At 40.0% G+C, this 26,236-nt stretch overlaps 1 protein-coding gene across 4 annotated transcripts in view; it reads right to left on the bottom strand.

Annotated features, from left to right (window-relative positions):
* Positions 1-20,013: 20,013 nt before the first annotated feature.
* LMLN (leishmanolysin like peptidase) overlaps positions 20,014-26,236 on the bottom strand; it is a gene marked incomplete at its 5' end in the record, with an annotated part of 79,298 nt that continues 73,075 nt past the window's right edge. For all 4 annotated transcript variants that reach the window (XM_081236091.1, XM_081236092.1, XM_081236094.1 and 1 more), the window contains one exon: positions 20,014-24,417. In XM_081236091.1, the coding sequence (XP_081092217.1) occupies positions 24,317-24,417 (101 nt within the window). In that variant the 3' untranslated portion in view covers positions 20,014-24,316. The remainder of the gene's footprint in view (positions 24,418-26,236) is intronic.

Here is a 26,236-nt window from a genome sequence, read left to right as displayed (position 1 = left end):
GTTTCTTGTCGTAATCTTTTTAATAGTTAAAAATTGAAATTATCTCAATATTCTCTAATAGAATATTGATTACATTAATTAATATATATCCATAAAATAAAATAAATATGATGCAGCCTTTAAATAAGTTGTATAGAAGATTATCCTTGTGACTAGGAAGATGTTTATAATATATTAAGTGAAAATAACCTTTTAAGTGTATTTTTATTTTCTTCTTTTTAGTATTCATATTTTTGGAAAGTTCTATAATCACTACGTATTACTTTAAAAGTTTTTTATTGTGGTAAAATATACATAAAATTTACCATTTTTTAAAAAAAAGAATGTTTCTTAAACTTGAGGTTTTATTTTAGCTGACATATTACTCGTTTCAAATATCCCTTCAGCAAAGTTAGAAATTCCAGTCTTTTCATGGTCTACAATTCGTTTATCATAGTTTCTTCCTTCCTTCCTTCCTTCCTCCCTTCCTCTCTCCCTTTCTTTCTTCGGGCCACGTGGCATGCAGGATCTTAGTTCCCTGCCCAGGGGTTGAACCTGTGCCCCCTGCAGTGGAAGCCCGGAGTCCTAACCACTAGACCGCCAGGGAATTCCCAAAATTTACCATTTTTAAGTGTTCAGTTCATTCATATGAAGTACGTTCACATTGTTATGTGCAGCCATTACCACCATCCATCTCCAGGACTTTTTCATCATCACAAAATGAAACTCTGTATCAATTAAACAGTAACCACCCATTCCCTCCTCCCCCTAGACCTTGATAACCACTGTTTTACTATCTGTCTCTAAGAATTTGACTACTACTCTAGGTACCTCGTACAAGTGGAATCATACAATATTGTTCTTTTATGACTGGCTTATTTCACTTAGCATAATGTCCTCATGGTTAAGCCATCCAAGTTGGAGTATGTGTTTGTTGCCATTTTGATTAGTAATCCACAGGCTACCACTAAGCACAAAGTCACTTAAAACAAGCCTCACATTTGTGAGATGTTTGCACATTTGTAACCATGAATTGCAAAGCCAAAGGTGAGCCTGGAGTACCAACACTGCATCATCTTTTGGGCTGAGTTTGGTGGGGGTGACATGGCAGAAGGCAGGTTAGTTTAGGCTAGGGAAATGACATATGTGAGAACAGAAAAGTGGAAACCCACACAACTTATGTGGTGACAAGAAGCCAAATCACCTCGCTATCCTCAGGCACCTGAGCACAACATTAATGAGGAAAACATAGATGATGCTATGATTTGAATGTTTGTGTCCCTCCCCAGATTCATTTGTTGACATCCTAATGCCCAGTGTGATGGTATGAGGAGGTCGAGTCTTTGGGAGGTAGTTAAGTCTTGAGGGTGGAGCCCTCATGAATGGGATTAGTGCCTTGTAAAAGAGGCTCCATAGAGCTCCCCAGCCCCTTCCACTAGGTGAGGACACTAGAGAAAGCACCAGCTATGAACTAGGAAGAAGTCCTCACCCACCCAAGCTGGCACCCTTATCTCAGGCTTCCAGCCTCCAGAATCATGAGAAATAAATTTCTGTTGTTTATAAGCCACCCAGCCTGTGATATTTTGTTATAGTAGCATGAACCGACTAAGACATGTTAAGGGCAAAGACTGAGAGGCAAAAAGTACATATAATTAACTTCAACATAAGAAGTGCAAATTCAAGCCTGAGGGAACTGAGGCTGAGATGGGACATGTTCAAACTGATGTGTAGAGGAAGAGGTACTGCTGCTTTGTGTAGCTGGATGGCAGGAGGCCAGGACAGGGGAGGCACAATCCTTCAGGTTGGCTTCAGACATGTTTGAACTTGCCTGTGAAACTCCTTGATGCACCTGCCAATCAGGATTTGCTGTGTAAGCTGTGTGCCTGCTTGAGAGGACACTGAATGCAACAAAAAGAAACTGTCCAGAAAACGGACCTGTCAGTGGAGGTTAAGATGAAGCATGGTTCTGGGGGCTGACCTGGAGGCAGGGTAGAGAGAGCTTTTTCTCAGGTTGTTTGTCTGGAGTCCAGGGGCTCCTGGGTTTCACTCTGGCCTGAATCAAAAGATAAAGTCTGGAGAACTCAGGAGAACCTTGCTTCCTGGTGGCCAGCTGCTGGGGGTGGGAGCAAAGGCAAGCCCAGGGCAGATGCTACAACTGTCCCAGCCTACCTGGTGAGTTACGTTGTGAGCACTGACTTGCGTCAGGAGGCTGGGTAGGAGCTTACCTGCCTCATCTTGTTTTGGAGTCTTGATACTTTCTTCACTGTTGTGCAGAACCACACGGTAAGGGAGTTGAAGGAGCTGAAAGCAGATGTCAGGAGAAAAGGGCTGGTGTTCAAGAGATCCATGTGGGGACAATTGAAAGCCAACAAAAATGGGGACAATGCGAAGCTCTTCTTTTGTTTCATCCTATCAAGCACAAGGATATAATCCTGGATCAGGGGAATAGCTATAGAAATGGATAGGAAAAGAGAGAGCCAGGACATGAGGTGAAGGAGAAAAAAAGTCACAAGATTAACAAAACATCTCAGAGGGTGAAGAACTTTGGAAGCCACTGAAGGTCAACTTCCCAGCTAAAGAAAATGATTGTTAACATTTTTGAGGGCTTCCTTCATGCTAGGCTTTTTTGGTCGCACTGCACACAGTGTGTGAGATCTTAGTTCCCCGACCAGGGATTGAACCCGTGCTCCCTTCAGTGGAAGCACAGAGCCCTAACCACTGGACCACCAGGGAATTCCCCATGCTAGGCTGTTCTAACCGATTTAAACTTAAGTTCTTTAATCCCCTTCAGAGGCCCATGGACATTATGGCCTTTTTAGAGATGAGGCAAAAGAGGCTAAGCAGCCTGCTTGAGGCAGGTAGTGAGTGGTGGGATCTGGATCAGAACCCAGGCACACTGCTCCAACACCTGCAGGTCAGCCATCCATTCTACTTTCTCTTTGGTCTGAGCACGTCCAGAGCCCAAGATCCCTGTGTACTTCTCATGTCCCTCCATTTGTGGACCACAGTGAACACATTCAGACTCTGGAGGATGGAGCAAAATATTTCTTTTCTGTTTCTATGCAGTTTCCTTTTGGATGGGTAGGCACCTCTTCTTGTCCTCTGAACTTTTTCTACCCTTCTCCCCATGCCCACCCTCAGGAGCCTGTCCCGCTTCATCCTACCACCACATCTTCTGTAGTCAGGCCAGTGGGGCCTATCAGCCAAGTCCCTTTGCTCTGGTCCTTGTACTCTTAAGAGCAGAAGGGCCATTTAAAAGAGAAGTCTCTAGGTCTTCCCTGGTGGCGCAGTGGTTGAAAGTCCACCTGCCGATGCAGGGGACACGGGTTTGTGTCCCGGTCTGGGAAGATCCCACATGCCGCGGAGTGGCTGGGCCCGTGAGCCATGGCCGCTGAGCCTGCGCGTCTGGAGCCTTTGCTCCGCAACGGGAGAGGTCACAACAGTGAGAGGCCCGCGTACTGCAAAAAATAAATAAATAAATAAAAATAAAGAGAAGTCTCTGTCTTGCTAACATTGACTGCCTTGGTTAGAAGGCAGATAAATAAAGACCCAAACAATAGTCTGAAACTGGGGCTCTCCAAGCTGAAAATGAACGTGCTAGATAAACCAAAGTATACCATTTTATTATTCAAGGCAATATTATGAGTTGAAGTGTCTGGTTGGCTCAGAGGGGGATTATAATCTCTTCTTTGCCATTAGCAGCCTTTAGGTTTCATGCCACAGATGCTGGGAAGCCAGGTTTCAAACAGGCCCCAAATGGGTAGCATATGATTCCAGTGTGTCTAAAATCATTCAGCAGAGGTGCTGGTATGCACATACTTGAAACTTAGCAAGCTCTTTCCTAAAGATTCTTACAGCAGAAGGTGACTATGTCTTTTTTGCTTAAATCTTCCTCCTCCCCGCAGAGAATGGAAGGAGCAAGCAGATGAAACAGAGACAGAGAACCCCAAATAGCCATAACCCACCTCAGTGGCAGAGACTCAAGTCCTCAAAATTTCCTTGTGTTGAGCAGAAATTCACTTCCTATGGATCAGGTCTGTACTTTGAAGCCCACAGAGAAAGAACTTTTTCTTCCCAATGACAACCCTTAGGCTTCTGTTCCAACGGAGGAAACTCCCTATTTCCTTGATATACATATGTTCATTCTAGTATGCCAGTTTCCAGGCCCCCATCATCATGATCATTTTGTTCTGATTTACTCAAGTTTGCCAATGTACTTTTTTTTTCACAGTATGATTTTTTTTAATGAGGTATAATTGACATATAACATTATATTAGTTTCAGATGATAAAATAATGATTTGATATTTGTATATATTGTGAAATGATCACCACAATAAGTCTAGTTAACATCTGTCATCATACATAGTTACAAAAACATTTTTTTTCTTGTGATGAGAACTTTTAAGATCTACTCTCTTGGCAACTATCAAACAATTTGCTGATATACTTTTTAAAATATGGCACTAGGAGTGGAAATATTTTTTCTTGGGAAAGAGTAGTTATGCTGCACACATAATGTCTGACAAGGTAGAAGGAGAGAGAGATGGAGGTAACTTTAAAGAAGTAAGCTCAAGGACCAGAAAGATGGTAATGAAGATGGCACTGATGGTATTCGGTATTGAAAAACTGGGAATAATTGTTCAAGTGTAAGATGATTCGGAGTTGGTTATGCTTCCTGGTGGGAAACAGGAAATACAGATCTAGAGGAAGAATAAGAGATTAGGATTGAAGGTATAGATTAAAAGGTCTTTAGCCTAGACATAGGCAATAGTAGCTAGTCCATTGAGAAAGGCGGAGAACTCCCATTTGGGGATGAAGGCAGAGATGAAGGCGGAGACTCGCATTTGTCTAGGATGATCAGGCTGTGCCAGATGTTCTCCTAGTATTAGCATTATCTATCTTTACAGTTTTGTAAGGTGGGAATTACTGCCTTCATGAGGAGAGTAAAAGGTGAAGTAACTTGCCCAAGGCCACCCAATTACTAAGTGAAAGGGCTGGGAATCCAACTCAGGTGACTTCTCAGGGAGTGTGATGAGTGCCTCAGGAACTTTTCCCCAAACAAGTGGTGTCAAGGATCAATCACTGAGCACTAGTGCATGAAGGTTTCTCAGGTGGTCTGTAGACTGAGTACAGATTTAGTGCTTATGAAATAACAAAGTCCACAGTTTATGGGGAGGCTGGGTAGCACAGAACTTAATGGTTAGGAACACAGGCTTTAGAGAGATCTGGCTTCAGTCAAGCTCCGCTCCTTGCTTGATGTATGTTCATGGGGAAATGTCTCCAACCTTAGTTTCTTCACCTATGAGATGGTATTAGTAATACCAATTTTATAGCATTGTTATAAGGACTAAATGAGATCATGTTTGTAATGGATGTATTCACATATCCATGTAAGTAAAATGTGTATAAGGAGTATTTATAGTGGCATCTAAAAAATAAAACAAACACATGAATAGAACAAAACAGAAACAGACTCACAGATATAGATAATAAACTAGTGGTTACCAGATGGTGGGGGCAAAATGGGGGAGGGGATTTAGAGCTACAAACTACTAGGTATAAAATAAATAAGATACAAGGATGTATTGTACAACAGAGGGAATATAGCCAATATTGTATAATGACTTTAAATGGAGTATAATCTATAAAAATATCGAATCACTATGTCGCACACCTGAAACTAATATAATATTGTAAATCAACTGTACTTTAATAAAAAAGAGTATGAGAAGTGCTAAAATAGCAAGCATTCAACAAAATGTAGCTATTTCTTTTCTTTTTTTTTGGTCTTGTACTTTATTATATGTCTTTTCATGATTTTTTATATTTTATTTTTTATTGAGGTAACATTGGTTTATAACATTACATATTTCATGTATACAACACTGCATTTCTACTTCTGTATTCACTACAGCATGCTCACCACCAAAACTTCAGTTTGCTTCCATCACCATACAGTTGATCCCCTTTATTCATTTTGCCTTCCCCCTGGCCTCTTCCTCTCTGGTAACCACTACTCTGTTCTCTATATTCTGTGTGTTTGTTTGGTTTGGTTTGTTCATTTATTTTTATTTTTATTTTTTAAATATTCCATTTATGAATGAAATCATATGATATTTGTCTTTCTGTACATGACTTATTTCACTTAGCATAATGCTCTCAAGTTCCCCCCATGTTGTCACAAATGGCAAGATTTCACCTTTCTTATGCCTGGGTAATATTCCATTTGATATACATCTATATATCACATATTCTTTATCCATTCATCCATTGATGGGCACTTAGGTTGTTTCCATATCTTGGTTATTGTAAATAATGCTGCAATGAACATAAGGGTGCATATATCTTTTCAAATTAGCGTTTTCATATTCTTTGGATAAATACCCAGAAGTGCGATAGCTAGATCATATGGTAGTCCTAGTCTTCATTTTTTGAGGAGCTTCCATCCTGTACTCCACAGTAGCTGTGCCAATTTATATTCCCACCAACAGTATATGTCACCAATGTCCTTGGGATATTGATAGGGATTACAATGAATCTGTAGATTGCTTTAGGTAATATGGACATTTTAACAATGTTAATTCTTTCAATCCATGAGCACGAAATATTTTTCCATTTATATGTAAGTTGCCTTTTCTCCACATCCTCACCAACACTTGTTATTTCTTGCCTTTTTGATAATAACCATTCTGACAGGTGTGAGATATCTCATTGTGGTTTTGATTTGCATTTACCTAATGATTAGCGATGTTAAACATCTTTTCATGTGCGTGTTGGCTATCTGTATGTGTTCTTTGGAAAAATGTCTATTCTGCCCCTCTGCCAGTGCGTGTGAAACAGGGAGCACCTTTCTATTTGATTCTAACAATTCAACAGGTTAGAAATCAGAGGCCTTTCTTTTCTTTTCCAGTAGGTGGCGCCATAGCACAAGTTTTTGGTTTCTCTTGTCTGAGCTGCCTCAGATAAGAGACAGAACTTTTCCCCCTCCACTGCCTCCATCAGAGGTGTGGCCCCATGTGGTCCTTATCACTGCTTTTGCCTCCAGGGTTGTTGGTGCCTTTGCTGCTGCCAGTGTCACTAGTGTCACCACCTGAAGCACCAGGATGGTGGGTGCTTCCTCTGCATTTGGGATCTTATGAGTTGCAGGCTCTGTGGCTCTCAGCGGAGGGGGAGGCTTCCTCTGCATTTGGGATCTTATGAGTTGCAGGCTCTGTGGCTCTCAGTGGAGGGGGAGGGTGGGGAGGGGAGCCAAGGTCATTAAGGCACCTCTGCTGTGTCTGGTGTTAGGTTCCTGGGCTCTGCCACTGCCGCTGGGGTGTAGGGTGCTGGAGTCATGGGTGCTTCCACAGCTGGAGGGACACGGTCCGAGGCCCCACTGTCACTGCTGCCCAGTTACCTGTGGCCATGAGTGCCACTGTGGCCAAGAGGCTGGAGTGGTGTGCACTGCCTCTCCTGCTGCTACTGGGTTCTCTGGGGCTTTGGGCTCAACTGCCACAGGCAGAGGGCCGGGACTGTAGGCACTGCCTCTGCTGTTCCCCCAGTTCTACCTCCTCTATGTGTTCCAGTCCACCCACCCTTAGTTGTACAGATGTGTGGAATTCTCTGGCATCCTGGTATGTTGAACAGAGGCACCTTGTTGAGTTGTGGATGTTTTACTGGTTGTAGATTGAAGGGGAAAGACAAAGACAGTATCTTCTTCTACCATGTTGCTCTCCCAAAGGGTAGCTATTTCTTCCTGGGCAAATTTTCATCTGTCCCTGGCACTTAATATCAAGCCTCTTTCTAAATTGGAGAATGGGCGTGGTGGATTGTAATGTGTCACCTTGGCTAGGTTAAGCTACTTTTCCCAAAATTCCCTTCCCTGTGTATTTCCAGTTAGGATTGTTCACAGAGACATTCTTGCGGGACATTGAGGGCAGAAGTAAAGCAACAGCCATTTTGCAGTTCACACACATTGTTATTTATTTGCTGGCTCACCTTGCCGGTGTGAGGCATCAGCCAGGTCTACAACTGCCCTATCTTCCTTTGTATCCTCCTACAGAATCTCTGGCTTTTGGACCAGGTGTGTGTGTTTAGTTCTGTGATGAAGGGTCCCAGCTTCTCCAGGACATCTGTACCATCAAGGTCAGAGGCAACAAGGACTGACATGGTTTTATTGTGGGCTCCATCCTGTGTTTGCTCTCTTCCACTTTACATCCAGGTTCTCTTTCCAACTGCCTGTCTACTGACTATATATATCTCCTAGTTAGGGTTGATAGATTTAGCAAATAAAAACACAAGTTGCTCAGTGAAATGTGAATTTCATATAGACAACAAATAATTTCTTAGTATATCATTATTTGAAATTAAAATTTGTGTGTCCTGTTTTTGGTTTTTCTTTGCTAATTCTGGCAACACTAAGGGTGGGAGAGAAAGTGACTAGAGAAAGATAAGATTGCTGTGCAGAACCCACTTGAGTGTACATACATTCAACTGAGTGCTTTACCCTAGCAGGGCTCATCTGCCCAGGTATAAGTTAAGGCCAAGGCTGATAACTGAGTTCATCCAAAGTTGGAATTTTACCAAGTGGATCTTGGTAAGACACACAAGAGAGTATAGGGCAGTAGTTTGCAAATTTGAGTTTCCAAGAGCACCACTTAGAGGACTTGTTAGAACACAGATTACAGGGCCCTACCCCTAGAGTTTTTTTTTTTTTTTTTTTGCGTTACACGGGCCTCTCACTGTTGTGGCCTCTCCCATTGCGGAGCACAGGCTCCGGACGTGCAGGCCCAGCGGCCATGGCTCACGGGCCCAGCTGCTCCGCGGCATGTGGGATCTTCCCGGACTGGGGCCCGAACCCATGTCCCCTGCATCGGCAGGCAGACTCCCAACCACTGCGCCACCAGGGAAGCCCTTTTTTTTTTTTTTTTTAATTTATTAATTTACTTATTTTTGGCTGCACTGGGTCTTTTTTGCTGCTCACAGGCTTTCTTTAGTTGCGCTGAGCGGGGGCTACGCTTCGTGGCGGTGCACGGGCTTCTCACTGTGGTGGCTTCTCTTGTTGCAGAGCACAGGCTCTAGGCACGCAGGCTTCAGTAGTTGTGGCTCGTGGGCTCTAGAGTGCAGGCTCAGTAGTTGGGGCGCACAGGCTTAGTTGCACTGCGGCATGTGGGATCTTCCCGGACCAGGGCTCAAACCCGTGTCCCCTACATTGGTAGGCGGATTCTTAACCACTGCGCCACCAGGGAAGCCCCACCCCTAGAGTTTTTGATTCAGGAGATCTAGAATGGGGCCCAAGAATCTGCATTTCTATGGGAATTCCCTGGTGGTCCAGTGGTTAGGATTCCAGGCTTTCACTGCCCGGGGGCCAGGTTTGATCCCTAGTCGGCGAACTATGATCCCCAAGCTGTGAGGCGTGGCCAGAAAAAAAAAAAAGATTTGTATTTCTGATGAATGCAGCTGGTCCAGGGGACCACACTTTGACATCCACTGCAGTAGACTGAAATGGGAGACCATGAGATCTAATGTAGATAAGGGGAGGGAGTAAGGATGGAGGAGGCTGAGGGGGCACAGAGGGTATAAGAAAGAAAGTTTGTATTCCTTGTCTTCACAGTGAGCAGAAGACTGTGATGGCTCCCTCCAAACGGTTAGCTGTTCTACTTCCTTCTAGCTTTTCTTTCCTCTAATTTTGGACTATGTACTGTTCCTGTCTTTCCTCTAATGCTGGCATCTGCCTCCTTTTAACCAGGGAATTTTTGAAAACTCTGGTGTCCAGTCTGATCTATGGGAAGCTGGGCATGAAAACAAATGCACCGATGGAGGCAACACTGCCACAGAGGTGCAGAAGTGAAGTTGGAAAAAGCCTGTGACTGGTAAAAACTGTTCCAGGGAAAGCATCCAAATTAACTAGTTTTTCTTCCCTCTGAGAAGGTTAGGAATTGGGAAAATCCAAAGAAGGAAAGCTGGGTGAAATGAGGAAAGTAGCTAAGATTTTGCTTCCAGGTGAAGCTCTTCAGGAGCCAAAATATTCCCCACAGGAATCTTCACTACCAAGTCCTTTCTAAATCCTTAGCTATGTCATGGAATAACACATTTTAACCAACTCTTCAAGGAATATGGCCTTAGATGAAAAGGATCTAGATTTTACTAAGTATATACATATATGTCACATGCTGGATTTACAATTTCCAAAATTTACAAATAGCTCATACAACACAAAAACAACAACAAAATAACCCAATCAAAAAATGGGCAGAAGACCCAACTAGACAGTTCTCCAAAGAAGACATACAGATGGCCAAAAGGCACATGAAAAGATGCTCAATACTGCTAATTATTAGAGAAATGCAAATCAAAACTACAATGAGATATTCACAGAAAGATAGACAAAATGAAAAGGCAGAAGACTTTATACGAGATGAAGGAACAAGATAAAAACCCAGAAAAACAACTAAATGAAGTGGAGATAGGCAACCTTCCAGAAAAAGAATTCAGAATAATGATAGTGAAGATGATCCAGGACCTCAGAAAAAGAATGGAAGCAGGGCTTCCCTGGTGGCACAGTGGTTGAGGGTCCGTCTGCTGATGCAGGGGACACGGGTTCGTGCCCCGGTCCGGTAAGATCCCACATGCTGCGGAGCAGCTAGGCCCGTGAGCCATGGCCGCTGAGCCTGCGCTCCGCAACGGGAGAGGCCACAACAGTGAGAGGCCTGCGTACTGCAAAAATAAATAAATAAATAAAAAATAAAAAAGAATGGAAGCAAAGATCGAGAAAATGCAAGAAATGTTTAACAAAGATCTAGAAGAATTAAAGAACAAACAGAGATGAACAATACAATAACTAAAATGAAAAATACACTAGAAGGAATCAATAGCAGAATAACTGAGGCAGAAGAACAGATAAGTGACCTGGAAGACAGAATGGTGGAATTCACAGCCACAGAACAGAATAAAGAAAAAAGAATGAAAAGAAATGAAGACAGCCTAACAGACTTCTGGGACAACATTAAACACAACAACATTCGCATTATAGGGGTCCCAGAAGGAGAAGAGAGAGAGAAAGGACTCGAGAAAATATTTGAAGAGATTATAGTCAAAAACTTCCCTAACATGGGTAAGGAAATAGCCACCCAAGTCCAGGAAGTGCAGAGAGTCCCAGGCAGGAGAAACATGCTGAGACACAAAGTAATCAAATTGACAAAAATTAAAGACAAAGAAAAATTATTGAAAGCAGCAAGGGAAAAATGACAAATAACATACAAGAGAACTCCCATAAGGTTAACGGCTGATTTCTCAGCAGAAACTCTACAAGCCAGAAGGGAGTGGCACAATGTATTTAAAGTGATGAAAGGGAAGAACTTACAACCAAGATTACTCTACCCGGCAAGGATCTCATTTGGATTCGACAGAAATCAAAAGCTTTACAGACAAGCAAAAGCTAAGAGAATTCAGCACCACCAAACCAGCTCTACAACAAATGATAAAGGAACTTCTCTAAGTGGGAAACACAAGAGAAGAAAAGGTCCTACCAAAAACAAACCTATAACAATGAAGAAGATGGTAATAGGAACATAAATATCGATAATTACCTTACACATGAATGGATTAAATGCTCCAACCAAAAGACACAGGCTCGCTGAATGGATACAGAAACAAGACCCATATATATGCTGTCTACAAGAGACCCACTTCAGACCAAGGGACACATATAGACTGAAAGCAAGGGGATGGAAAAAGATATTCCATGCAAATGGAAATCAAAAGAAAGCTGGGGTAGCAATACTCATATCAGATAAAATAGACTTTAAAATAAAGAATGTTACAAGAGACAAGGAAGGACACTACATATTGATCAAGGGATCAATCCAAGAAGAAGATACAACAATTATAAATATATATGTGCCCAACACAGGAGCACCTCAATACATAAGGCAACTGCTAACAGCTATAAAAGAGGAAATAGACAGTAACAGAATAATACTGGGGGACTTTAACACCTCACTTACACCAATGGACAGATCATCCACACAGAAAATTAATAAGGAAACACAAGCTGTAAATGACACAATAGACCAGATAGATTTAATTGATATTTATAGGACATTCTATCCAAAAACAGCTTTGTTCTCAAGTGCAGATGGAACATTCTCCAGGATAGATCACACCGTGGGTCACAAATCAAGCCTTAGTAAATTTAAGAAAACTGAAATCATATCAAGTATCTTTTCCGACAACAACACTATGAGATTAGAAATCAATTACAGGGAAAAAACCATAAAAAACACAAACAAATGGAGGCTAAACAATACGTTACTAAATGACCAAGAGATCACTAAAGAAATCAAAGAGGAAATCAAAAAATACCTAGAGACAAATTACAACGAAAACACAATGATCCAAAACCTATGGGATGCAGCAAAAGCAGTTCTAAAAGGGAAGTTTATAGCAATACAAGCCTATCTCAAGAAACAAGAAAAATCTCAAATAAATAATCTAACCTTACACCTAAAGGAACTAGAGGAAGAAGAACAAACAAAACCCAAAGTTAGCAGAAGGAAAGAAATCATAAAGATCAGAGCAGAAGTAAATGAAATAGAAACAAAGAAAACAATAGCAAAGATCAATAAAACAAAAAGGTAGTTCTTTGAGAAGATAAACAAAATTGATAAACCTCTAGCCAGACTCATCAAGAAAAAGAGGGAGAGGACTCAAATCAATAAAATTAGAAATGAAAAAGGAGAAGTTACAATAGACATCACAGAAATACAAACCATCATAAGAGACTACTACAAGCAACTCTGCCAATAAAATGGACAACCTGGAAGAAATGGACAAATTCTTAGAGAGGTATAACCTCCCAGGACTGAACCAGGAAGAAACAGAAAATATGAACAGACCAATCACAAGTAATGAAATTGAGACTGTGATTAAAAATCTTCCAACAAACAAAAGTCCAGGACCAGATGGCTTCACAGGTGAATTCTACGAAACATTTAGAGAAGAGCTAATACCCATCCTTCTCAAACTCTTCCAAAAAATTGCAGAGGGAGGAACGCTCCCAAACTCATTCTATGAGGCCATCATCACCCTGATACCAAAACCAGACAAAGATACTACAAAAAAAGAAAATTACAGACCAATATCACTGATGAATATAGATGCAAAGATCCTCAACAAAATACTAGCAAACAGAATCCAACAACACATTAAAAGGATCATACACCATGACCAAGTGGGATTTATCCCAGGGATGCAAGGAATCTTCGATATACATAAATCAATCAATGTGATACACCATTTTAACAAACTGAAGAATAAAAACCATATGATCATCTCAATAGATGCAGAAAAAGCTTTTGACAAAATTCAACACCCATTTATGATAAACACTCTCCAGAAAGTGGGCATAGAGGGAACCTACCTCAACATAATAAAGGCCACATACGACAAACCCACAGCAAACATCATTCTCAATGGTGAAAAACTGAAAGTATTTCCTCTAAGAGCAGGAACAAGACAAGGATGTCCCCTCTCACTGCGATTCTTCAACACAGTTTTGGAAGTCCCAGCCATGGCAAACAGAGAATAAAAAGAAATAAGAGGGATACAAACTGGAAAAGAAGTAAAACTGTCACTGTTTGTAGGTGACATGATACTATACATAGAGAATCCTAAAGATGCCACCAGAAAACTACTAGAGCTAATCAATGAATTTGGTAGAGTAGAAGGATACAAGATTAATGCACAGAAATCTCTTGCATTCCTATACACTAAAAATGAAAGATCAGAAAGAGAAATTAAACAATCCCAATCACCATTGCAACTGAAAGAATAAAATACCTAGGAATAAACCTACCTAAGGAGACAAAAGACCTGTATTCAGAAAACTATAAGATACTGATGAAATAAATTAAAGATGACACAAACAGATGGACAGTTATACCATGCTCTTGGATTGAAGAATCAATATTGTGAAAATGACTCTAGTACCCAAAGCAATCTACAGATTCAATGCAATCCCTATCAAATTACGAGTAGCATATTTTACAGAACTAGAACAAAAAATCATAAAATTTGTATGGAGACACAAAAGAGCCTGAATAGCCAAAGCAGTTTTCAGGGAAAAAAACAGAGCTGGAGGAATCAGACTCCCCGACTTCAGACTATACTACAAAGCTACAGTAATCAAGACAATATGGTGCTGGCACAAAAACAGAAATATAGATCAATGGAACAGGATAGAAAGCTCAGAGAGAAACCCACACACCTATGGTCAACTAATCTATGACAAAGGAGGCAAAGATAATACAATGGAGGAAAGACAGTCTCTTCAATAAATGGTGATGGGAAAACTGGACAGCTATATGTAAAAGAATGAAATGAGAACACTCCCTAACACCATACACAAAAATAAACCCAAAATGGATTCGAGACCTAAATGTAAGACCAGACACTATAAAACTCTTAAAGGAAAACATAGGAGGAACACTCTTTAACATAAATCACAGCAAGATCTTTTTTGACCCACCTCCTAGAGTAATGGAAATAAAAACAAAAATAAACAAATGGGACCTAATGAAACTTAAAAGCTTTTGCAAAGTGAAGGAAACTACAAAGAAGACGAAAAGACAACCCTCAGAATGGGAGAAAATATTTGCAAACGAATCAATGGACAAAGGATTAACCTCCAAAATATATAAACAGCCCATGCAGCTCAATATTAAAAAAACAAACAACCCAATCCCAAAATGGGCAGAAGATCTGAATAGACATTTCTCCAAAGAAGACATACAGATGGCCAAGCAGCACACGAAAATCTGCTCAACATCACTAATCATTAGAGAAATGCAAATCAAAACTACAATGAGGTATCATCTTACACCAGTTAGGATGGGCATCATCAGAAGATCTACAAACAACAAATGCTCGAGAGGGTGTGGAGAAAAGGGAACCCTCTTGCACTGTTGGTGGGAATGTAAATTGATACAGCCACTATGGAGAACAGTATGGAGGTTCCTTAAAAAACTAAAAATAGAATTACCATATGACCTAGCAGTCCCACCACTGGGCATATACCCTGAGAAAACCATAATTCAAAAAGACACATGCACCCCAGTGTTCATTGCAGCACTATTTACAATAGCCAGGTCATGGAAGCAACCTAAATGCCCATCAACAGACGAACGGATAAAGAAGATGTGGCACATATATACAATGGAATATTACTCAGCCATAAAAAGGAACGAAATTGGGTCATTTGTAGAGACGTGGATGGATCTAGAGACTGTCATACAGAGTGAAGTAAGTCAGAAAGAGAAAAACAAATATCATATATTAACGCATATATGTGGAACCTAGAAAAATGGTACAGATGAACCGGTTTGCAGAGCAGAAATAGAGACACAGATATACAGAAAAAACGTATGGACACCAAGGGGGGAAAGTGGCGGGTGGGGAGGTGGTGGTGGGATGAATTGGGAGATTGGGATTGACATGTATACACAATATGTATAAAATGGACAACTAATAAGAAACTGCTGTATAAAAAATAAAATTAGAAAAAAATTTTTTAAAGAATGTCTCTATGTGTATAACTGAGTCACTTTGCTGTACAGCAGAGACTGGCACAACACTGTAAATCAGCTACACTTCAATAAAAAAGGTAATAATAAAATGTGGAAACAGAATGCAGTGCTAAAACTGGCCTGAACTCTTACAAAAAGGCTGAGCATGGGGCAGAAAATACTCTTCTATATTAAAAGAGACTAAAAAGACCTAGCAACCAAACATGTGAACCTTGCGTCTGAACTGAAATAAAAATGCTGTAAAGACGTTCTTGAGACTAGTAGGGATGACGCGACTGAATGGCTGTTTATTTCCTTGGATGTGATGTGGTGCTCTAATGGTGTAGAGTGGAGCCTCTCAGCCTCAACATTTTGGGAGACAGATAATTCTCTCTTCTGGGACTTTAGCAGCATTTCTGGCCCCTGCCCACTAGGTGTCAGGAGCACCGCACCTGTTCACGTGCAACAAGCTGAAAAGTCTGAGATGGTTTAGAATTAGGAATGAAGGGTTGCATCACATCATGAATTTACTAAAGAAACACCTTCAAATGGTTAAATGGTGAATTTTATGTTAGGTGTATTTTTTCTCAATAAAAAAAGTAATTTAAGAAAAAAGAAAACTACAATGAGATACCATTTCACACTGGTCAGAATGGCCATCATTAAAAAGTCTACAAATAACAAATGCTGGAGAGGGTTTGGAGAAAAGGGAATGCTCCTACACTGTTGGTGGGAATGTAAATTGGTGCAGCCACTATGGAAAACAATATGGAGGTTCCTCAGGAAACTAAAAATAGAGTTGCCACGTTATTCTGCAATCCCACTCCTGGGCATACACCCGGAAAAAACTATAATTTGAAAAGATATATGCACCCCAATGTTCATTGCAGCACTGTTTACAGTAGCCAAGACAAGGAAGCAACCTAAATGTCCATCGATGGAGGAATGGATAAATAAGATGCGGTATATATATACAATGAAATATTACTCAACCCTAAAAAAAGAAAAAAATAATGCCATTTGCAGCAACATGGATGGGCCTAGAGATTATCATACTAAGTGAAGTAAGTCAGACAGAAAGACAAATGTATCACTTATTTGTGGAATCTAATAAAAAATGATACAAATGAACTTATTTACAAAACAGAAACAGACTCACAGCTCTCGAAATCAAACTTATGGTTACCAAAGGGGAAACATGGGGGAAAGTGATAAATTAGGAAATTGGGATTAACATATACACACTACTATATATAAAATAGATAACTAACAAGGACCTACTGTATGGCACAGGGAACTCTACTCAATATTCTGTAATAACCTATATGGGAAAAGAATCTGAAAAAGAATGGATGGATATATATGACTGATTCACTTTGCTGTACACCTGAAACTAATACAACATTGTAAATCAACTATAACCCAATAAAAATAAAAAAAAAAGGATTAGAGAAAAAGTGATAGTAATTGAGGAGAAGCTTATATATAACTGACATTCCTAAAGAGTAAAACTGAAAACAGTAAATTAAGGTAAAATTGAAAAAAAATTATTTGAAATTTTTAGATTTGGATCTATGGATTGAAAAGGTACACACTGCCTTCCAGGGAAAACAGACCCAGAACAGTCATCACCAAAACATATCTGTTTACAGAAGCTTAAACCTTTAATACATTCATCCCTCAGTATCTGCAGGAGGATTGGTTCCAGGATCCCCTGCAGATACCACAATCTGTGGAGGCTCAAGTCCTTTATATAAAATGGCAGAATACAGTAGGCCGTCTGCATCTGCAGTTCCGTATACACGATTCAACCAACTGGGGATAGAATTTATGCATATATGGAGGGAGGGCCAGGGCCAACTGTGCTCTTCAGATCTCAGACCCTATTCACCTGAGACAATGGTGACTTCCCTTTCAGGACTGGGAACTCAGCGACAGCCACCAAACCTAACAAACGTGCTCCCGCTTCACTCTATGTCCTACTCACAGTGGAAGGTGCGGTGCTTTCCTCGTGTTCTGCTCCCACCTTCTAATCTCTCAGAGCCTGACTTGATTGGGCATCTGTCTTTTATCTTAAGCCTTTGCTCTCTCCACTCTTTCTTATCAGCATGCTATATGTATTATCCCATCAATTTCAAGTCTAAACTTTACCGTAAATAATTGCTTAATTGTCCCCCTCCTTCACTGACTCCAGGACAAAGACAGTATCTGTCTGTTCCTATGGCCCAGCAGAGTGCCTGCCACAGTTGGTGCTAAATACACGTTGAATATAGTAAGTACGCAACAAATACTTCTTCAATGTTCAGTCACTAGATTCAGTATCTCCACTGTGCTAAGTGTCAGAAGGCACTCTCAAGTGCACTTACACCCTGGAGGCAAGTACAAAAGGCAGGCCCTCCCCATCCAGCACTACAAGGTCTGGTCACTGTGCATGCACACTCTTGCTCCCATGGCCCTTTCTGTTTCCCTCGTCTCTGACTCATTTCTTAGTACCCAATTCTTAGGCCTTCATTCTCCCTTGTATTTAGACTTACCTTCACTATCTGTTTCTTCCTCTGGGCACTAATAAGTTCTAGATCTATGCCTTTGGCTTACTTTTAGCAGCTGAATGCCACACCCGGACCGGTGCCTGCCCTCCCTGGAGCTGACCTGCTGCGGTTCCTCAGCTCAATAGACTCCAGTCTGCTCATTTTCACCACCATGCTCCTGGGCCACAGTGCATGGCAGCCACACCAGGCATTGTCATTCCCGACCTGGAATTGAATGGTGGTATGAAAATTATAAAACAGCAGGAGCGAACTGTAGGGGGAGGGGAGTTTCTGCCAAATTAATAAATTAGTGAGAACTGCTGGCTCCCTCCCTCCAAATCAATCCTTGAGAAATGATGGAGGGGTAAGACCCCCTCACCACCACCCCCAGTTAATAATACCACCAAATAGATATGCATATATACTTCAGAAAACTAGGCTGCTTTGAAATGGTAACGGGGAGACAGGAGGAGGAATGGTCAGAGCCTGAGGTGGAGAGCAGCTGTGAGAGGACAAGTTAGAAAAAAAAAAGGAGGAAAAATCCCCATCTGTGGAGATCCAGCATGGGGCACACTGCTGGTGCTGGGGTTCTGGGGCAAAATCCCAGAGTGGCAAAGCCACAGACTCACCTCAGTCAGGCTGAGGACTGATTTGCCTCAGATATTTCCCTTCTTCACTTTTATCTTCATCACCTTGATGCTTATCCTTAAAGATTATTTAACACCTATATAGAACTTACGGGCTCCCTCTTTACTCCTCTGTCAAACCTATTGTAAGAAATGCAGATTTTACACATTTTATTTACTTAGTAACAAGCATAAAGCTTTACAACTAACCAAATCATTTTAGAACAGTGGCATAACCTGTTTTATCTGACCTCTGTTAAGATTCAAGGCTCTGGGGCTGGTCTGGCAAGCTGTGCTGAGGCACACGACATTTGCTCTATTCTCTGTAGCTACCTCACTTCTATTAAATTTTCAGACCCTCAACCAAATATATCAAAGCCTTCACTATATAAACACTAATAAGCACCCATGTGTGTAAGCACATGTGAAATCTCTTTCAGTCAACCTGTAGCCTTCTTAAAATGTCATCAGGAGACCTAATGGGGTAGGGTGAGGGGTGAGCCAGGAGATGTTCAGATATTGTGATTTGAATATTTTCAAATGAGACAATGTCAGAAAGTTGAGTTACTGTTTCTGTTGAAATTGAAAAAATTGTTAGTGGCACTGAGTGTTAAAATGGCATCGAATCTAAGATATACTAAGGTCTATAGGCAGAAAAAACCATTTCTATACATATAAAGTGAGAATGGGGACTTCCCTGGTGGCATAGTGGTTAAGAGTCCACCTGCCAATGCAGCGGACACGGGTTCGAGCCCTGGTCTGGGAAGATCCCACATGCCACGGAGCAACTAAGCCCATGCACCACAATTACTGAGCCTTCGCTCTAGAACTCGCGAGCCACAACTACTGAGCCCGCGTGCCACAACTACTGAAGCCCACGCGCCTATAGCCCATGCTCCGCAACGAGAAGCCACCGCAATGAGAAGCCCACACACCACAACAAAGAGTAGCCCCCGCTCACTGCAACTAGAGGAAGACCATGCACAGCAACGAAAACCCAACACAGCCTAAAATAAATAAATAAATAAATAAATAAATTTATTAAAAGAAAAAAAAAAAGAGAATGGTATTGGTCATCTACCAGAACATCAGATGGTGTATTTGGACTTCTATCTCCAAATATGTCCAGTTTATTTCAAACATTAAGGAACAAACTTCTGGCGGAACACTAACAAGCTGATTTAAATAAACTGCTCCATTTCAACGTATCTACCAGAGAGTTGTTGACAAAAGACTCATTTATGTATTGACGCCTATTAAATAAGATATATTCCATGAACATACCAAAAGGTAGTATAAACAGGTAATGTATGAGACATAGATGCTTTGTCTTCAGTATACCGTACAAATAATATTGAATTTATTCAACTACTTGAAGTAATTTATTGTACATAGTTTTAGCTACTTAGATGAAATATTTAAAATGTTAAAAAATTTAAATATTATCATTAGAATTTCCCACAAAGATCTCAGCTCAGCAAGTAGGTCACAGAGGCTGTGCTCAGTTCATTTCACAGTGCTTGGCTCCAGGCACCGGGCAGGATGGCTCTGAGTGCACATGGTGAAGGCACGCCCTGGGTACGTTCTCTCAAACTACAGTCAGTTTATGAGGAAGAATCACGCTCCACACTCCACAGCCACAATTTACTTGCCGCTACCAAATAGAGTGTGGTACTTGAATGTGCACAGCCGTCCTGCCGTGAGACTCCTGGCCCACAGCACACAACAAATGGGACAGGAATAATCTTCAGCCAGAGATGGCTGCCCTGAATTGTTTTAGTCGGCTGTCTTTCCTGCTTAACTATTTGAGGAGGGTTATTCCCTGTAGCTTTACGTAAGACCTGTCCCTATTCTTTAAGTAGGACAATTTTACTCCAGTTAAAGTAAAAATTGAATTATGCTTCATAATAAACACCTCATTGTCCCCATATAAGTGCATGGCTGTGTTTGTATTCCTCATCCAGGTTTAAAAAAATTGATGGATTTAATTAAGTAAAGACAAGATGCAGATTAGTTTCCATTTTTATTAAAGCTGTGTTTTTTCTAAGTAATATATTACACTTAAAGTTAAATACCATAAATAAAGATTAGTTCTTAAATCTATTTTATTTACTAAAAATGTAAACAAAAAGAAAATAATTCACCACTCCCTCCCCAACCCTGACTAAATGTATCAAAAAAAAAAAAAAAAAGGTCATCCCTTCAGGTAAGTTATTTCTTCAGAACGAGTAGCACAGACTTTATTAAAATATGTTAGTCCTCTTGGGCTGCAGGGACATGGCACGGATGACTGGTGCCAACTGTGAAACAGGTCTGTGGGGCTGTGACTTAAGTCCACCTCCTCCTGCCAGGACTACACAAATGCCCTCAGAAACGGGCTCTTCTCTCTCCATTCAGTGTCCAAGGACAAGGACAGCGCTAAGGCACTGAGCACAGGACACTGCGATGAGCATGGTGTGTAAGCTGGCATACTCCAGGAGGCGGGTCAGAGCCAGCAGTGACCTAGCAATTCTGCATGAATTAGTCATGCAGAATATTAGAATATTCTGAATATTCATGAATATTAGTCACAGAATATTAGAGCTGGAAAGATTCTGAGAAAGCATCTAGTCATTTTCAGATGGTCTCAATCAGTGAGTCTTCTAATATTGAAGAGAATATTGATAAAATTGTATGGAATACTCTGGTATACTTATTTATGTATCTTCCTAAAACTATTTAAACTTCATTAATGTTTCACTTTCAAATATTGATAAACTCTAAACTCTAAACCAACATATTAGGCTGAAACTAATCTTAAGCATAATTTATAACATTTTTAGAATGCCTAGTTGATCCTAACAAAAATAAGTATCCTTAAGAAATAAGTAAGGGAAAAGGATGTTTTTCAGGAGAATACAGAGGGATCTACATTAAGACTACCTAACTGCTTTCCAGTTTCTTTAAAGCTATCAGCTCAAGTCTAGCGACATGGCTTTTGCTTCCTTCCTGTAAATTCTGTTCTTGAAAACCTGAGAGACAAATTCACTTAATTTTGACATTGGGACCTTAATACTATCAGAATGAACCTAAGTCTGAACTGAAAACTGAGGTAGTCAGTTTTTATAAGCACTTGACCCTTTTGAGTCAGAAAGGGACTTCAGTCTACTATCCTCAAATCAGCTATCCCCATTCCCCTTCCCTGCCCCACCTCACTCCCACCATGGCTGCAGTCTGCATGGTCTCTTTCTCAGTGAACTGGTTTTGTGAACATAAAGGGCATTACCTGCCACAGGATACTGAAATTTAGGTCATCTCAAATTCTTCAGTTCAAACCTTAATTCTAGCCTGCTAATACTGCACTGAAATTTCAGATTTTAAAAATCCTTCTTTTTAGAATATTATTTTAGAATTTTATCATATTATAAAGGACTAAACCATGCCTCTTAAAACTTCTTACAGGTTCAGTGGCCTTCTAAATCTTCACTGAGTATACTATGCAGAATCAGTGATAAGCAACCACTTTCAAGACTTGTTGAAGAGGAAGGAAGACACCAGCACTGTTAGTTACCCTCAAAAACTCAAGATTTCTTAACACCATACTTTACCAGGTTCTACATTTGTGCAGAGAAAACACTGGGCTACCAGATTCCAAGCTTAACAAATATATAGAAAAAACGTCATCAATAATATTTTCTTCAGAAAGTCATTAGTGCAAATATAATTATATCAATAAAAAATAAAGCAAAAATATATTTCAAGTATAAAAAGCACCATGCTCAGAAACAATACTACCTAAATGGCATTACTGCACAACAGTCAAAATATAATTGAACCTATCACTGTGAGTCTCAAATATATTATGAATCCATATTATTTTTGGTGAAATTCTTTATACAACTTTGCAGGATGATTCATAATCACATTGGGTATATAAGTTTAGATTTTTATAACTTTCTTTAAAAATATACTCTACATTTTTCTCTGACTTTTCATGATTTAAAGTATGCAGAACGTAGGCAGAAACACCATTGGTATTAGATTTTCTTCAGCTGAGGCTGGCTATGCTAGAGACCCCTAGCTTTTCACAATGACAAATACCTCCAATTTAAGATTGTAGGCAAATAAGTATTTTAAATGTATGTATTTTTTAAAAAAAGGTGACTTTCCTCTATGCTGGAGTTGCTGTTTGGCTCCAGTGCCAAACAATAAGTTGGAATTACTCCTTAGTAATTATGCTGTTTGTTCACTTAGCACAATTTCTTAAACTGAGTGCTCAATAACTGTATGCTGAATTAAAGGGCCAACCAGTGAATGAATGAATGAATGAATGCATGTCCAAGGGCTATGTTTCTAATGCCACAGGACTTCATTAGCTTTAGAGAGAAAAACTGGGCATCATTCATCATTAAAGATTTTCAAATTGGGTTTACTAATTTGGGTTGGTCAGCTCTAGTACAAGAGCAGAATTGCTTCTGGGGACCAGAATCTATGGGTGACAGAAAGAGTGTCAAATACAAGAGGTAAAGGACATTACCTCCTTTTAAAGCAAAGGCAACCTTCTGACTTCTGTGGACTAAGCCATACCCTGTGTGGTAAAGTGGACCCTATTGGATAGGCCCTACACCAAACCTACACTTTGCTATAAACAATTCAGACCATCTTGTTTTGACTTATATCTTTTCTTCTTACACATAAAATAATTTTCAGATAGTCAAATTCTTCTGTAACAACTCCTCAACCCACTTGAAAATAACTGCATACCTGTCTATACCAGAATTTCTTTTTATCTTCATTGGTCAAAAAGGAAAGTTCTATTTTTGTTGGATTGCAGTTGTCATAACTATTATCTGAAAAACATACAATTAGGTTTTCTTTTATTTGCATTTCTTCAATGTTTTCACAGGGCAGAGTATTTTTCTCTCTCTGCTTCCCAGTTTTTCAAGTCATTATTAAACTAATGGAGAATACAACTGGAAGCTACTCTCTGAAGATCAATGAGTACAGATACAGCTACCAACACCTAATGGTTCAGCAGGAAACTGCCACACAGCTGGTTTGAAAAGTCTAGCATGGTTAAATCATAAGATTTAGCAAAACATAATTTAAAAAAAAACAATGAGAACAATGATTTAGGTGTACCATATACAGTCATTAAATTCAAAATAGGTATAATAGTGATGTAGAAATCCCAATTCAAGTTATTTTCTGTAAGTCAAAGGACAATTTATACTTTTGAGGACAGGGTCCACAACTTATAACCTTGCAATGATTAGCTGTTCTTTAAATTATTGCAGCAGTGATGAATTTTTCCCATTGTTTTAGGTTAATGAAAATGCTGAGGTATGTAATAACTGAAATTTTCACCTATTATCCCATTTTCAAAGGAAAACTTCAAGAAGAGTATTTATCCTGAAAAATAAAGAGACTTGGTGATTTGGAATTCCTCCTCCTTCTGCAAACTTTGAGGCTGTTGGGTTGCTGATGAGGAATGACTGCTGTGAAGCTCTGCTTCAAGATCTGATTGTGGTCAACACTTCCAAGCCAAAGTCAGGAATGCCACTTCTGCCATCTGCATAGGCTGGCACTCGCCCAGATTTTGTGCTTTGTTCAGAGGAACATGACACAAAGGAATGTCTTCAGAATTCACTTTTCCATTCCTAATGCCATACGCACAGAAGAAATCCAGCCAGCAGAGGAAATAGATTGCCTAGCAGAAGCCAAAGGGTAACCACCAGGCTAGAGGAACAGGAACAGAGATCTAGGGTTGAAAACAAAAAATTGACTTTCCATAGACATTTTTGGAAAAAATTATACCAACTAAAATGTTGACAGAGGAGTAGTAGAGGTAATTATTAAAAGGTGAAGAAGGACTACCTTGAAGAGTAGAATCAAGAGTGACTTCCTGAAATCCATATATGCAAAGTCTTTTTTTATATTTATAGAAAAAGAAGAAAATATTTATGTAGGAGAAAAGAAGATGTATCTACCATATCAAGGTTCAAAATCAGCACCCAAGAAAAGACAGGGTAGTATCCTGGCAAAGCTAAAGATGCTACACAGGAAAGTAAATGAAATTCTTGGCTATTCTGACATGGGATGCTGGACTCTCTTCTTCTATTCTACCTTGTCCCTTCTAAGTAGGGTGACCGTATAATTTATCATCGCATATCAGGACATTTTGAGATAAGCGTTGAAATAAATTTCTAGTCTCAAGATGGAGCCTCACCTGCCCATGGTGCCACATCAGCAAATTAAAACTTAGATAACTTTCATGTTTGTGTAAATGCTCCACTTGACCAGAACCACAGAATATCCAGTCAGCCAATCTCCAACCGCCAAGCCAATGTGGGCTCTATAGTTATTTCTTTGTTCCTTGATCTTTCTAAATAAGGTTAGATACTTAATCCCGGCCCATCAACCTAAGCTGAGTACTTCTTCCTTGTTTCCTGCTTGTAGCCCTTTTCCCTTATTTTACAGTTCTCTGGATTCCTGAGAGTAGAGACTGCCTGTGTGAAATAAAATTTGCTTTGATCAACTAAATTGTTCTCTTTGATAATTTTAACACAAGGGAATTATTAGTAATCCCAGGACAATAGGCACGTGGACTGTCCCAGGCAAAACAGGACATACGTTCCCCAATCTCTAAATATCTACCCATCTATCCATATCACCCCAGGCTTGATTTGGAAACAGCAGAAGATTCTATGAGTTTTGGGCAGTAGGAGTATATTTTAATTTATCTAAGAGTTGTTCTAACAGCTAAAACTATTTCCCCTAAACAATTCTCAGAATGGAGTACATTTTTTAGCAGTCAAGAGACCAGGTCAATCTGACTTTATTTCAGGATGAGTTGTCCTTTCTACTATTTTGACCAACAGAGAACCAACCAAGCTTCAAGTCTGACTTGCTTAAAAGGTAAGAAAAAAAGGACTGGTTTTTCAGCTATAGAATTAATAAAATGATAATGTTAAGGCACTGGAGCTTGTTCTTCTGAGAACTATACAGTGTGGAATAAGTATTTTAAAAAATTATTTCACTGTATGTAATACAAGTAAACCACGGAGAACTTATATTCTTCCCCAATGGAACCAGCTGGCAATCGTTAAATGTTAGAAAAATCAATCCTTCTCAAAGTATGGTACCTGGGTCAACAACATCAGCATCACCTGGGAACTTCTCAGGCTCCAACCCAGATCTTCTGAATCAGAAACTCTGGGGGTGAGTCGTAGCAATCTGTGTTTTAACATGATTCTGATGCATGCTAAAGTTTGAGAACTTCTGACCTAGAGCTGCAATGTCCAATATGGCGGCCATTAGCTATATGTGCTATTTAAATTTAAATTAACCAAAATGAGATGAAATATTTAGCTCCTCCGTCACACTAGCCACATTTCACATGTTTAATAGTCACATGTGGCTAATGACTATTGTATGGGACAGTACAAATTATAGAACATTTCCATTGCCCCAGAAAGGTCTAGTGGATAAGTTCTGGCCTACAACATCAGCTAGAGTGGTCTTGCTTGGAATAAGGAATAGACCCTGGAGTCACTAATAACACAGGCATATCCCTTTAT

The sequence above is a fragment of the Mesoplodon bidens genome, assembly GCF_964165515.1.
Source record: "Mesoplodon bidens genome assembly, chromosome: 5".
Taxonomy (NCBI): Eukaryota; Metazoa; Chordata; class Mammalia; order Artiodactyla; family Ziphiidae; genus Mesoplodon; species Mesoplodon bidens.
The sequence above is the reverse complement of the archived record's forward strand: the minus strand, read 5'-3'. Positions and strand labels throughout refer to the sequence as shown.